The sequence below is a fragment of the Mesocricetus auratus genome, unplaced genomic scaffold (assembly GCF_017639785.1).
Source record: "Mesocricetus auratus isolate SY011 unplaced genomic scaffold, BCM_Maur_2.0 Super-Scaffold_100024, whole genome shotgun sequence".
In the NCBI taxonomy this organism is placed as follows: Eukaryota; Metazoa; Chordata; class Mammalia; order Rodentia; family Cricetidae; genus Mesocricetus; species Mesocricetus auratus.
In genome coordinates, this window is record NW_024429205.1 from 7,305,524 (window position 1) to 7,319,405 (window position 13,882).

The 13,882-nt window shown below is 53.6% G+C and overlaps 1 protein-coding gene across 3 annotated transcripts in view; it reads left to right on the top strand.

The window, feature by feature from the left end:
* Positions 1-13,450, top strand: part of Atp6v1c2 (ATPase H+ transporting V1 subunit C2) — a 37,018-nt gene extending 23,568 nt beyond the window's left edge. For 2 of the 3 annotated variants that reach the window (XM_021235867.2, XM_040730937.1), the window contains 9 exons: positions 1,285-1,376; positions 3,822-3,920; positions 4,397-4,465; positions 7,417-7,509; positions 7,611-7,704; positions 10,073-10,210; positions 11,000-11,097; positions 12,925-13,057; positions 13,220-13,450. In XM_021235867.2, coding sequence (XP_021091526.1) covers positions 1,285-1,376; positions 3,822-3,920; positions 4,397-4,465; positions 7,417-7,509; positions 7,611-7,704; positions 10,073-10,210; positions 11,000-11,097; positions 12,925-13,057; positions 13,220-13,309 — 906 coding nt within the window. In that variant the 3' untranslated portion in view covers positions 13,310-13,450. The remainder of the gene's footprint in view (positions 1-1,284; positions 1,377-3,821; positions 3,921-4,396; positions 4,466-7,416; positions 7,510-7,610; positions 7,705-10,072; positions 10,211-10,999; positions 11,098-12,924; positions 13,058-13,219) is intronic. The other variant, XM_005084942.4, reaches the window with a different exon arrangement.
* The last annotated feature ends 432 nt before the right edge of the window (positions 13,451-13,882 follow it).

Genomic DNA, 13,882 nt, shown 5'->3' on the forward strand with positions numbered 1-13,882 from the left:
GTCATATGGCATGGCTGCACCTTGAGTGTGGCATGTGGTATGGTCCAAGCGTACGGCATAGCTGTGCAGCCCTACTTATGCAGGGGGATGCCATCAGCGAAGGAAACCCCACAAAGCACGTGGATCTCTGTGGAGCTTTTTTTTTTTAACGTCTTAGGAATGTGCTCCTTTTTGGATGTCTATTCTGAGCATTTAACTCGGAACTTCCATGGTATAGTTGGTTTCATCCCATGATTCTCAATACCCCCCCCCAGCAGAAGCGTGCTCTGCCCTACAGCATGGGCACACATTGTCGGGCAGAGATACCCTCATCGCATCCCGTTGCCAAACTGGTGACCAAGGGATGGCCAGACGCCTTGTGTTTTGGTCTTACAGGCTCTAAAGTACCCACGGCTTCTGTCAGCTGGCACACGGCCATGCATGATCAAATACACAGTCACCTGTTTGTGGTTATGGCTGCAGGGCGGTGCTCACTGTCAAGCTGTGTCTTTGCAGGGCCAGGTCTGCTGTGAGCCCTTGGAGGCCAGAACTATCCGTAAATTCCCACAGAGCTCAGCCCTTGGGAGGGACTCACTGAGGCTCTCAATCACTTGCTGCCCTCCGGCCTCAGAAAGCTTACTTAGCACAGTCTTGAGCTACTCTTCACTGTGACCTACGGTCCTTGGGGCCTTCCTAAAGATGGCATTTCTCCCCTGTTGAGTAGATGGGGAGCTTGAGGCAGGGAACAGAGGTGCTCAGTTACTGTGCCCCTACAGGGGAGGAGGCTCAGTCAACCCTGGGAGGCTGAGCACGGGTGGTAAGCGTGGAAGGCAGGATAGGTCACGGGCTACCCTGCTGGCAGAGGTACCCAAGGCCTGGAAGTCAGCATCCCTTGCACACTGTGAGGCTGGCACCTCAGTACCTGGAAGGTTGTCTCTACCTACTTTCCCACGTGGGGACTGACTATGAGGCCCAGCTGCTGGGGGTTTGGGAGAGTCGGGAGGGAGACAGATGGGGCCACCCTGGTGAGCAGGCAGGTTGCTGTTTTTCTTCCGTTTCTGTTTCCTCCTTTATCCCGAGATAGGGTTTCTCATAGCCTAGGTCTCCAATTGGCTGTGTAGCTGAGGATGGTCTCGAACTGGTCTGCCTGCCTCTGCCTCCCAACGTGCTGGAATTACAGGAATGAGCCCCAGTGGCTGCCTTGGTCACTGTTGTTAAGTGTCCCATGGATGCTTGGCCAGGTTTTGAAGAGTTTCACTAACTCCTCAAGGTCACCAGGAGCGTCTCTCCCCCCCTCCCTCCCAGCAACTGGCACAAATCGAGACAGACCTGAAGTCCCGCACGGCTGCATACAGCGTTCTGAAGGCCAACTTGGAGAACTTGGAGAAGAAGTCCAAGTGAGTACCACACCCATTGCATTCTCTGTGCATGCATTGATGGGGGCTGGCGGGGGGGGTGGTGGTGGTGTCCTCTTCTCTTACCTTCCCTTGGCTTCAGACAGTTGGAGCTGTGTGCTAGGAACCTGGGGCAGATGAAGAGGACAGAGCCAGGCAGGGTGGCCACCACTGCCTGTGAACACGGAGGGGTGCGAGGTTGCTTCCTGCTCATTCCTTCTTTCCTTCTGTCCCCATCCTTACCCAGCAGGAGGCTCTAGGGAGCCTGCTCAGGCCTGTCAATGTGGGGGTGGGGGGGGAGGGAGGTTGCAGTTAGAGCCCAGACCTCCTTACACAAGGTAGATAGAATCATGGGCCACAGCCCAGGCTGGATCATAGATAGCCCCTGATGGACAGCTGCAAGACCTCAGGTGCCCTGACTGTCTGCTGGCTTTATGGAGAGAAGGGGTTGTTCAGGCCCCCTCAGAGCAGGCTCCACGGAGGTGGAATCAATAGAAAAGTAAGCTCAGGAGCACCAAGGACTGTTTGGGGGATGGTAGCGAGGAAGGAGCCAGGCAGGCTCCCAAGTGAGAGGGGGAGCACTCACCTCTAGATCCTGAATCTGAGTCCAGAAAAGCCAAGTGACCCAGGAGCTCGGAGCCAGCTGCTCTCCCTCTGTTTGGTACCTCTTATTTAAGCTTCCCTCTTAAATCTTCCCTGGGCCAGTTTTTCTAGTCAGATTGACCATTCCCAACCTGAAAATGCAAAATGAGAAATGCTCCAAACTCAGAGAAGTTTTAAGCATCAACGTGAGTCCTTAAGTGGAAGGTCCCATACCTGACCCAGTGGCTCTGCCACGGCCATGACCACAAACACTAAAACTGCCATGTAAGCTTCCGTGCAGGCTACTGTATGAGTCCCGTATGAGGCCAAGGGGTTTCTGCTTTGACCTGCGTCCTACCTCCAGGAAAGCTCATTATCCAAGAAAACATTCAAATGAGCAAAACAACCCCAAATCCAAGCAGAGAGGGGATGTGGAGGCTGACGTCCATCAGTGGGGATGGGGTGGGATGAGGTGGGCTTGGGGGGATGGGGGGGATGGGGACACAGATGCACAGCTTAGAAAGTCCGTTTCAGTTGTCTGGCTCCGTCTCTAGGTGACTGGGCATGAGCAGTGGTGGGTATGAGTCAGGTGGGCACTAGTTGCCTGAGCCTGGGGTCCAGACCATGGTGGTTCACCCACTCACTTAACCACCACATCATAGACAGTTTGGTGGCTGGCAGGATGGATCAGTGGGTAAAGGTACCTACCACATGTTCAATCCATGGGTCGCATCTGGCAGAAAGAAATAATTAACTTCTGCAAGTTGTCTTCTAACCTCCACAAATGTTCTGTCACACACACACACACACAGTAAATGAATAAAAAGTGTAGTTAGGGAATTGGGACTTTAGCGGTGACTGATCTAACCTCTTCTCCCATACAGTCCCTGATTCCCCCTCCTTCACCAATCAGATGCCGACTCTCTCTTCTGTTTATTCTTTTGGTGTACATTTAAAGCGCTCACAATGTCCTCAGGCCCTACAGACATAAAGCAAAGCGAAACCGTCTCCACACTTGCAAAGTCACAGTTACTCGTTCAGCAAACCTGTGGGCTTGCTGCTTTGGGCTGGGTGCATTATGAACCAGCGATAGGCCTCCTAGCAGGATAATGTGCTTGCTGTGGTGACAGGGTGGCTGTGCCTAGGGTGCCTCTGGAGGGGACCCACTGGCCTGTGCCCATGACCTCGCAGCTGTGTGGTGGTGGTACATGCAGCAGAGCAGACCCCCTTGAAGGATGGGATTTTTCTCTTGCCTTTGAGGCTTTGCCTTTGGTTCTGTGCTTGGGACGTGGGAAGCAGGGGGTTCACATTGCAGCCTCCACGCTCTGGGGACTGTCTGGCTAGGACTCTGCAGTGTGGGGAACCGCCTGTCTCAGTAGCTGCGTCTGTCCGTGTGACAGCATGGTAACCACACCACGCTCTTCACCTGAGTCAGAGCTGGTGGCGTAGACAAAGCTATTTCAGGTGAGTGGCCTGTAAAGTGACACAGAGCTAGCTCTATCTAGGCCTATCTGTCCCATGCAACTTGGAGACCTTGCTGTCCTGATACTTGAATAACTTTAGCTGCCTGACACCTGAGGTCCCTTCCCAGCACCTGAGTTGGCTTTTGAGGACAGTGCAGGTCACTGAGGTGTTAGATTCAGGGGCCCTTGAGTGACAGGAGATAGTTGCAGAGGCTCTGCCAGTTTCCCTGGCCCTGAGGGAAGAGGAGGTACTCACTTACAATTTGGCTGTACCTGGCTCTGGCACACAGCTTGCAGACTCCCCTGAGCCTGCTCCATTTCCTGCTGCTTGTCTAGACTCTATAGGCATGCGGGGTCAGTGAGCCTCTCTGCTGGGCTTACACGATGTCCCTCTGCCTTCCAGGGGGAACCTCTTCACTCGAACGCTAAGCGATATCGTCAGCAAAGAAGACTTCGTACTTGATTCGGAATATCTCATAACCCTTCTGGTCATCGTCCCTAAGTATGTGTGTAGAAGGATGGTAGGGTTGCTGCTCAGTGGAAAGGGAGGTGGGCCCCTGTGTTTGCTGACCCCAGGTCAGCGGACATTGCTGCTCAGGGCCCATGGAGGACCACTGTCTCCACAGGCACAGAACCAGGGAGATGCTAGCAGTGACAGAGCATTTATTGGGTGCCTATGTTGTGTCCACAAGAAGCCTGAGGGTACTACTCCCTTTGACCTGAGGCTAGGAAGGCCATTCCCTTGGTCCCAGGTCACCTGGACCAGGATCAAACAATCACTGGGAAGACCTGGGACTTGGCATGCAGACGGGGCTCAGTATGGCACTGGGCAATGAATGGCAGGAGCTTCGGGGATGCCAGCGACATTCCCTGGTTACACTTCCTGACGGTCAGTCTTCAGGAGAAGGTGCAGTTTCCTGAGACAACAGAAGCCCTCTCTTCCCAAATCCCTCAACAGTTCTGTGTCTGCCTTCACAGGTCAAGCTATGCACAATGGCAGAAGACATATGAGTCCCTATCGGACATGGTCGTCCCTCGGTCAACCAAGTAAGTGAGACCTCAGCTTAGTCTACATCTATCCCCAGAGGGGAACACCAGACATGTGCCGAGGACGGGGCACCTCACAGCACCTTACCTGAGGTCTGGAATTCCCTCCTGGCAACTTGGGACATTCCTGTCTGCCATTGTCCTTCAAAGCTCTAGTCCCCCGTCCCCCCTCTGGGAAGGCTGCTCTGGCTGCTTCCGGCCCAGCCTCTGTGTTCTCTGCCTGCCTGTTCTGTATTCTTTACTAAACATCTGCCTGCCTCACCTAACAGGGAGCTGTGTGGAGGCTATTGAGCAAATGCCTGAACAGAGTGACAGCCTAGGGCTGGTCCCAGAGTCTGTGTGGCCAGTTGGGGTCAGACCAGGAACAAGCACTGTAAACACGATGGGTAGGACTGGGTTGAATTTGTGTCTGCCATGGAAAAAGAGCAGCGTAACCACACACATCACAGATCGCTTGGAGAAGGAGCAAACGTTAGCTGTTGACAGGCGTTTTAGTCACTTTTACTGTAGTGAGGAGACCATGACCAAGGTAAATCTTATAAAAGGAAGCATTACTTGGAGCTGGCTTACTGTTTCAGAGGTTCAGTCCATTTTCATCACGGCAGGGAGCATGGTGTCACACACGGTGCTGGAATAACAGCTCAGAGCTATGCCCTGATACACAGGCCCAGAGACAGAGAGACAAAGACAGAAACACACACACAGAGAGAGAGAGAGAGAGAGAGAGAGAGAGAGAGAGAGAGAGAGGGAGGGAGGGAGGGAGGGAGGGAGGGAGGGAGGGAGGGAGGCAGGGAGGGAGGGAGGGAGGGATAGAGAGAGAGAGAGAGAGAGAGAGAGAATGAATGTACACCTAGACCTGATGTGGGCTTCTGAAACTTCAAAGCCTATCCACAGAGACACACTTCCTTCAACAAGGCCACACCTCCTAATCCTTCTCAAAGAATGCCACTTCCTGATGACTAAGCAGTCAAGAAATCTGAGTCTCTGGGGGCCATTCATATTACCACAGCAGGTATACAGAGAACCATGACATTTACCTAGAAGAAAAAAAAAAGTGTGACAGGAATATCTTGGTGCCTGGGCCATGGTACGGTTCATAGCAGAGTCGCAGGGAATGAGAAAAGCCACCAGCAGGGTCATAGTAATAAGAAGACATGTTTCTAGTTCAGTGGGGCAGGGCCTAGGGGACTCCTAACTGTGTGGGACTTGTTTGTGGTCCTAAGTATTCCATATAAGAAATTTACTTGTGAGCCACAAGTAACATGAGCTCAATTATCTGCCCCACCGCAGTGCACCCAGAGCGGCCCACCCCACCCCACCCCACCTCATCCCCATCTCATTTCATCCACCCCCAGTCCACCCCATCCAGTCCAACGCTACCTACTCCATCTGCTTCACCCCACCCCACCTCACTCCCCCCTAGCCCTTCATCCCTCTCTACCCCCATCCCTCCCCATCCAATCCCTCTTCCCACTACCCCATCCCACCCATCTTACTCTCTCCCACCTCACCCTCATCCACCCTATCCCATCCCATCCTGGCCCTGAGGAACATGCCACCAACTCCCAGGAGATAGCCACCAGGAGCTAAATTGAGGGGCTGCAAGGAACAGGTTAGTCACAGCCTCAGGTTTGGGGGAGCAAGAGCTTGAAGAGGAGGTTCATCTTCCGTGGGCAGGTAGCAACAGCCAGGAGCTGCCTGGTAAACAGGTTTCTTCTGTTCTTAAGGATTGCCTCTGGGATCCTTGTATGACAATCAGTGTCTTGGAGTTTTATTGCTGTGTCTTGACCACTCCACTCTTTTTTTAATTTATTATTTTTTATTTTATATGTATTGGTGCTTTGCCATGGATGTCAGGTCCCCTGGAACTGGAATTACAGACAGTTGTGATCTGCCATGTGGTTGCTGGGAATTGAACCCAGGTCTTCTGAAAGAACAGTCAGTGCTCTTAACCACTGAGCCATCTCTCCAATTCCCCGCCCCCGCTCCACTCTTGTAAAGGAAAACCCTTAAATGGTGCTGGATTACAGTTCAGAGGTTTGGTCCATTATTGTCATGGCAGGAAACATGGTGGCAGACATGGTCCTGGAGAGGCAGTGAGAATTGTACATCTTAATCCAAGGTAACAGGAGACTACCCACACTAGATCTGGCTTGAGCATATGAGACCTCAAAGCCGGTCTCCAGTGATATCTTCCTCCAACAAGGCCACACCTACTCCAACAAGGCCACACTTTGTAATAGTGCTGCTCTCTATGGGACAAGCATTCAAACACACGAGTCTATGGGGGCCATTTCTACTAAACCCCCACATTCAGTATGGCAGGACTTAGGGCCACAGAGCAGAAACCCACTCATGATTCAGAGTGCTTGAGAGCCTTCACCAAGGATTCTGGGAAGGTCTGGAGCTCAGGGCCAGTTCCTATGGGTGTGAGCTCTGAGACATGGGAGAGGTGTGTCTCCAACCAGACATGCTTAGGTCTCCAAGACTTCTTGCTCAGGCCACTGTCCCGTGCTGCTGGGAACAGTGACTCCAGCAGCCTGTGCCACATGCTGGCAGTGACATGTCCACTTAGGGCCATGACATTGGAAGTGGAGTGGCCCTGGCCACTTGACTTCACTGGAACCTACGTAGCCAGCAGCGGTGTCAGGCCCTGTGGCGGCTGGATCACTCAGCCATTCGAGGAGCGTGAGACAGAGCGACACGGCACTCCTGTCACCCTGTCACTCCCAACCAGAGACTCTGCTGGGGCTTTCAAGGCTGAGTCTGGCAGGGGGGTGAGGGCCAGTCCTAGGAAACTGTCAGATCACCCTTGGTCCCCAGCCCGTGACTCTGCCAGTGGGGAATGGCCTCCTGAGGTAGAGGGAGAGCTCCTCTTAGCCTAGCTTGAGCTCAGAGCCTGGAGTGGAGCGACCCTAGGTCATCCAGCCAATAAACACTTCTCTGTTTAGACTGATCGCCGAGGACAATGAGGCTGGCCTCTTCACAGTGACACTCTTCCGAAAAGTGACTGAAGATTTCAAAGTTAAAGCGAAAGAAAACAAGTAAGGGCGTGGTCCACGGGCTCCTTGGGTTTGGTGTGAGTCTCTGGGGAGAATCTGCCTTGGCCAGGTTCTCAGTGACAGCTATGGCTGCTTTTTTGAAGGTTCATTGTCCGGGAATTTTACTATGATGAAAAAGAAATTAAAAGAGAAAGGGAGGAGATGACCAGGTTGCTGTCTGATAAGAAACAACAGTATGTGAGTACCAGGGTGCGGGAGGGGCTCTCTAGACAGCTGAGGTACGCTTCCAGTGTTCTGGGGGCCAGTGTCAACTGTTCCCATCTCCTGGGCTCACACTGTCAAGGCACACGTGAGTCCACATGGAGTATGTGCTGAGCCTCACTCTCTGACACAGCTCACAACTACCTGGGTCACCGTCCTCTATCAGGGCTTATCTGCTGCACAGCGAGTGAGATGCCCACGTGTACCCGGTCAGCCGGGGCAGGGGCACAGGGTGAAGCATCTGTGCCTAGAGTGGCTGGTGTCACCACTGATTTCCTGTCGTCTGTGACCGTGTAGATTTCGGGGTGTCACCAGCACCTGTGTTTACCTCTCCTGAGCAAGAGCAGAGTGGGTGCTTGTCTGAGACACAGACACTTAGAAACGTTGTGCAGAAGTCAGCCTCCACGCCTGGGGCAAAAGGGAGAGTGTGGTGGTGAGCTGGAAGCCTGGAGCTCTGGGAACATCACCTCGGGTTCTGCAAGTGTCTTCCAGACTCTGGTGTCCTGGAACAGTGCTGCACTCTCAGGGCACTTGTGGGGGATGTGTCTTCCAGCTCCTTCCTCCCCAGCTTCAGAGGGAGGCGTCCTGAGAGCACCTTCTAGTGTCACTTCAGTGACAGGTGGGGTTAGCAGAGTGTCCTCGAGTCGTCGGAGGAAGTGCTCTTAGAGCTGGAAGTGTGTGCCGGGGAGGACAGGGCCGCTGGGCTGGCCCAGCTTCACCTGTGTCCCAGCGCTTGCCCCAGGCCTCCTCCCACACTAGGCTGATGACTGCTCTTGCCCACTGAGTGGCTTTTCTCACCCACTCTTTTGGGAGTGAGCACGAGCCACTGAGTTCCCTGAAGTAGATCTTGGAGCCACACCTGCCTGCTGTTCCTTCTCAGAGGGAAAGCCCGGCCGGTGATGGTTCACGGCGCCGGTCTTTCTATGTTGTACATGTGTCTCCTGTATCCCAGGCTGGCCTCTAACTTGATATGTAACTGAGAATGACATCTACAGAGTGCCGGGATTATAGGTGTATGATACGACACTCAGTTTATGTTCCGGGGATGGAACCTAGGGTAGTAGTACATGGTAGGCAAGTACTCTGCCAACCGAGGGACACCTTCAACTTCAGCCCCGTGTTCGAGAGTTTTTAAGCCTCCTCCCTGGAGCATAGACACAAAGGGACACACACATGTGCACACATGCACACACGCACGCACATGTGCATGCATACGCACATGCGCGCGCACACACACACACACTCACACACACATACATGCGCATGCGTATTGCCCAGACCCAATTGTCAATTGGACACTAGCTGAGGCTTCTGAAGATGAAAGGCCTAGCTGGAGGCCTGGGCCCTGAGCCTCTGAGGGTGTTCAGCTCCTTAGTGCAATGGCATAGACACGGCACGTTCTGGCAGGAGTGGCTGTCACCAGCAAGAACAGAAGCCCAGGTGCCATTGCCTGACCTTGGCTTCCTGGGACCCTGCCCATCACAAATGCCCAGCCTTGCCCTTAGGTGGGGCTTTTCCTGGATTGTTGCTTCCCTGACTGGGTCCCTGCAGTATCTCTGGATGGGGTCAGATTATGAGGCCCCAGCCTATAGGTGAAGTAAGACGTTTGGTACCCACCCTGTGTATTAGGATGACACAAGTAAGCCTGCCACCTTCTCCTTGGGGCTCAGATTGCCAGCTGGTGGTGTCATTACATGGCATAGATTTCTGCAGCCCCAACTGCCCCAGAAAACTTGCTAGAGTCTCCTTGTGTATGTATCCTGGGGGATACTCAGAAACTGCTGGCGAACGGAGGACCCCCTCCACCCAAGCACCCTGAGAATCTCTCCTGTTTGATGTGTTTAGGAGTGGATACAGTCAAGCATCCCATATCCTGTAGTTACTGGTCCCCTGGAGGCTAGGACTGGATTGCTCTGGGAACACACAGTTGAGTTAACCCGTGTTTTCTACCCATTTGCAGACAGGGTGATAAGGGGTCAAATGGCCTGGCTGCATGCCTGACTAAGGTCCTATAGGTGACATGCTGAAGTGAGTGTTCCACAAACACCACAGATGAGGCTGTTCCTGAGTGTCAGGGTCCAGATAGATGAGATTCCTAGGTCAGGACAGTTCAGTAATACTTCTGGGAGCTGTTTTGTCTGCTGCTGTTGGGGTCCTGACCCAGGAAAATACATAGGTTTCTCCGTCCCTACTGCCTGAAATCACAGGCCTTGGACCCCTGCCACACCCCTCTCTGAGCCTGGACTCCAGAGCTTGCTTGCACACGCCCTCCAGGCCATGAGAATTATTTGTGCTCATGATACATGCTTTCTGAAAGATTAATAAGTAATTTCTGTGCCCTTAGCAAACATCCTGTGTTGCTCTTAAAAAGGGATCAGCCACCTACCGGGACCACAAGGTTAAGGTAACCCCGCTAGGTAACCCTGCTAGGCCCGCTGCGGGGCAGACCGACAGAGACAGAGAGAGTGAGGGAGAGGGCGAGGTAAGCACCCCTGGGAACCCTGGGGGTACCCGGCTCAACTCTCTCCCCAGCTGAGAAACAAATCTTTGCATTTGGTGCTGTTTCCTATGGCTTGTGACGTCTGAAATTGGAGTAGCCCGGAATCCTGCTGTCCTAGCCTTTATGGTCTTCCTGGAGCTGGCTCTCTAGGCAGGGAATGGGGCTTGTCGGCTGGCTGGAATGCCTGTGCTCTGGCTGACGGTGGCTGGAGCTGGTGTCTGGTGATGGGCAGGGCTCTGGCTGGAGGGCGGGTTGTTCGGTCGCTCAGCAGTCCTCCCTGACTGCCCTGGCTGGATCACCTCTGGCCTTGTTGAGCAGTTACAAGTGTCAGATGGCGGCTGTCCCTAAGGAACAACCACATCAGGCACAGCAGCAGCAGCTATGGCCTCGATGAGGCTTGCCGAGCCCCTGGCAGGTGTAGCTGGTAGATGGGTGAGCTGGACCCTGCAGGCAGTGCCTTCCGATGAGGTGGGCAGTGTCTCGGCTGTGTAGTGCCAGACAAGTCTTATCTGCTCATGTGACAGTCTTGAGGCCAAGAGCTGCCTAGCTTCTCACCCCTGGTCTGAGGTGGCCCCTCGCATGTGCAGGTGGCTGCCCCCAGAGCTTCCCCAGAACCAGGTACCTGCATGCTGTGGTCCTGAGCCTCCCCGGGCTCTTCTCTGCTTCTGCTGGCTCCCGGGTCTGTCTTCTGGCCGCAGGGCTTGCTCTGTATACTGTGAGTCCTTTCTCGGCCTTTGCCCCAAGGCTCATGGAGTTCTCCCATCTCTGCAGGGACCTCTGCTGCGCTGGCTCAAGGTGAACTTCAGCGAGGCCTTCATTGCCTGGATCCACATAAAGGCCCTGCGGGTGTTTGTGGAGTCTGTGCTCAGGTGCGTGGTGGGGATGCTGGGCTGGACAGGGGAGTGGCAGGGCCTGGAGGGGACGTTTTGGTGCTCTGCTCCCACCTCTTCCTACCCCCCTGCCCTTGGCTTTCTGTGGCCGTGTCTTGGCAATCACCAGTCTTTTTCATCAAAGGAATCCCAGTTGGCCATGCGTCCTGCTCGCCAGGGCTCGCTCTTTCCTGCCAGGCACGTGTGCTCTGCCTGTATCACCTGTGTACTCCCACACAGGTCCTCCTGAGCGCTGGGGTTAAAGGCACGCGCCATGTAGGTTTTTAGGGTTGTTTTTTGTTTAACCCCAGCACAAGGTTTTACTGTTCAGATACATATCACTCCCAATGTTTTCATGGAAAGGCAATCAGACAGCAAGTGCTTTTCAAAGGAGAGCAGTGGTTGGAGAATAAATGGTCCAGGACACTGGGTGTGCAGATTTGGCTCTCAGGGGATAGCGATTGAGCAAGTTCATGCTGAATCACAGTATTCTTAGTGGGGCGAGGCAGTGGAGAAACTGGGCCCAGTAGCTAGCAGCTGACCTCATCACAGAGGCTGTTTCTCTCCGAGAAGTCTGGGGCAGGGGCATCCTGGGGTGTCACCTTGAGGACAGGCGTAGAACTGGCCAGCCCTGCTGGTGTCCTGGCATAGGATGTTCGTTTGAAATGTCACAGGAGGGTCGGCAGGATGGGTGTCACTGAAAGAGAAGCTAAAGATGTGTAGGAGGTTGACAGGGCCCTGAAGTGTGGTGGCTCATGCCTATAATCCTCGCACTGGGTGGGGGTGGGGTGGGGCACTGAGGCAGGAGGATCACTTAAGTTTCTGTCAGCTTGGGACAGAAGAGCAAACATCCGTCTCTAAACAAGCAGCTGGGCTGTCTGCTCACCCGGGGTTACCTGCATGTTATGATCATCCCACCGGCCAGTATGGACTTTTCTTGAGGGAAGGCAGGCAGGACAGGGGCCGCTCTGGCCAACCAAGGCAGAGGCGCCAGAGGTCTGCCTCCCTCTGCAGACAGAAGGGGAAGGGGCTTGTTCCAGGGTTACATTGCCCAGAGTAAAGCCGGGAAGGCTTGGGAGTCAGTCCTGAAGCAGATCCCAGCTGACTCATTTCCCCTGCAGACTCAGGCGGGAAACCCTGCTGCCTGGTGAGAGCAAGGCACCCGAGGGCAGACACTGAACCTTGGCTCAGTGATGCACTTGAACACTGTTCTGGAATAGCGGACACCCCAGGCAGTGACTGTTGAGGAAATGACTGGGCAGACTTAAAATCTTTTCTATACACCCCAAAACTGAGCAAGAGGAATATGCCTTGACAGGACTTCTGTTGTCCCTTAGTGGACACACAACAGCTAAGTGGTGACCTGTAAAGTCCAGATCCGCTGCTTGCCCATCGAAGTATGCAAGGGCCCAGCACAGGTGGCCAGGGCCACGAGCTCCTGTTTGTCATAAGCTGTGACTTTCAGAAATAGCACAGTGACGGGATCTAGTCAGTCGTCTCATTTCTAGCCTTTGGTGACCTGGCCCAGGTGCCTTTTTATAGCTGTTTTCCTAAGCTGTGCTGGTTACAGCCATTCATTCACTTTTTAAGGCATCACATGTGGCCAAAGAGGCCAGAGGCTGTGGGACCTCCTGTGCTGGAGCTACAGGCAGCTGTGAGCCCCCTGGCATGGGTACTGGGAACCAAGCGGGAACCCTCTGGAAGAACAGGTTCTTTTGAGCACTGAGCCATCTCCATCCTGAAGCGCTTGTCTGTCCCGAGTTGCTCCTCTGCTCTGGCCAGGCTGTCTTGGCCAAAGCACCCACTTGGTCCGTCTTGTCCGAGCAGGTATGGACTTCCAGTAAACTTCCAGGCTGTGCTTCTGCAGCCCCAGAAAAAGTCAGCCACCAAACGCCTGAGAGAGGTGCTCAATTCAGTCTTCCGGCACTTGGATGAGGTCGCTGCAGCAAGCATACTGGACGTAGGTATCTCGGGGACTCACCACAGTAAGGCTGTGTGACGAGTGTCACGCACTTTCAAGGGCTGTATGGTGGTGGGACAACTGCCCAGGAGAAAGTGTGGCCGGAGCCCAAGAGAGCTCCCTTAGAAACGAGACGCGTGTTTGCCGTTGCTCCCTCCATAGGCCTCTGTGGAAATCCCTGGACTGCAGCTCAGTAACCAGGACTATTTCCCGTACGTGTACTTCCACATCGACCTCAGCCTCCTGGACTAGGTGGCCAGCCTGTGTCACTGCAGCCTACCTTGCTCACAGCCAGACGACCAAGTCCTACAGGATCCTGACTCACGAGAAACTCAAAGACGTTAGTTAGAGTGTATTTATTTTTTTAAGTTACAATAAAATGCTCAGTTCTGAGGCTTTTCTGGTGTTCTAACACAACTCCAAACTGTCTCCTGAGCGTTTTACACAAAGTGAAAATAGCTTGGTAACCCACTGGTCTCTTGTCTTCATGAGGTGTTTAATGGGAGATCAGTGAGAATGTTGAAAGCCTGAGCCTCATTGTGTCACTGGTGAAGCCGGAAGACAAGACTTTGGGGCTTGAGTGTGGCTCTCACTTGGTACCAAGTTTACCACAGAACCAAACCCTTGCCAAAAGGTTTTGTCTTCATTTGTGGTTGTGAGCCTAGCCTTTAATGGCTGAGTCCTCTCTCCAGCCTGGTCTCGTCTTCATTTAGAAACACTTTCACAGGAAGCGTTGATGAGGTGACACCAGCGCACAGGGTCAGTTTTCAGGCTGAACACCAGACTCCTATTTTATGATGTGCCACTAACTTCATACATTTATCA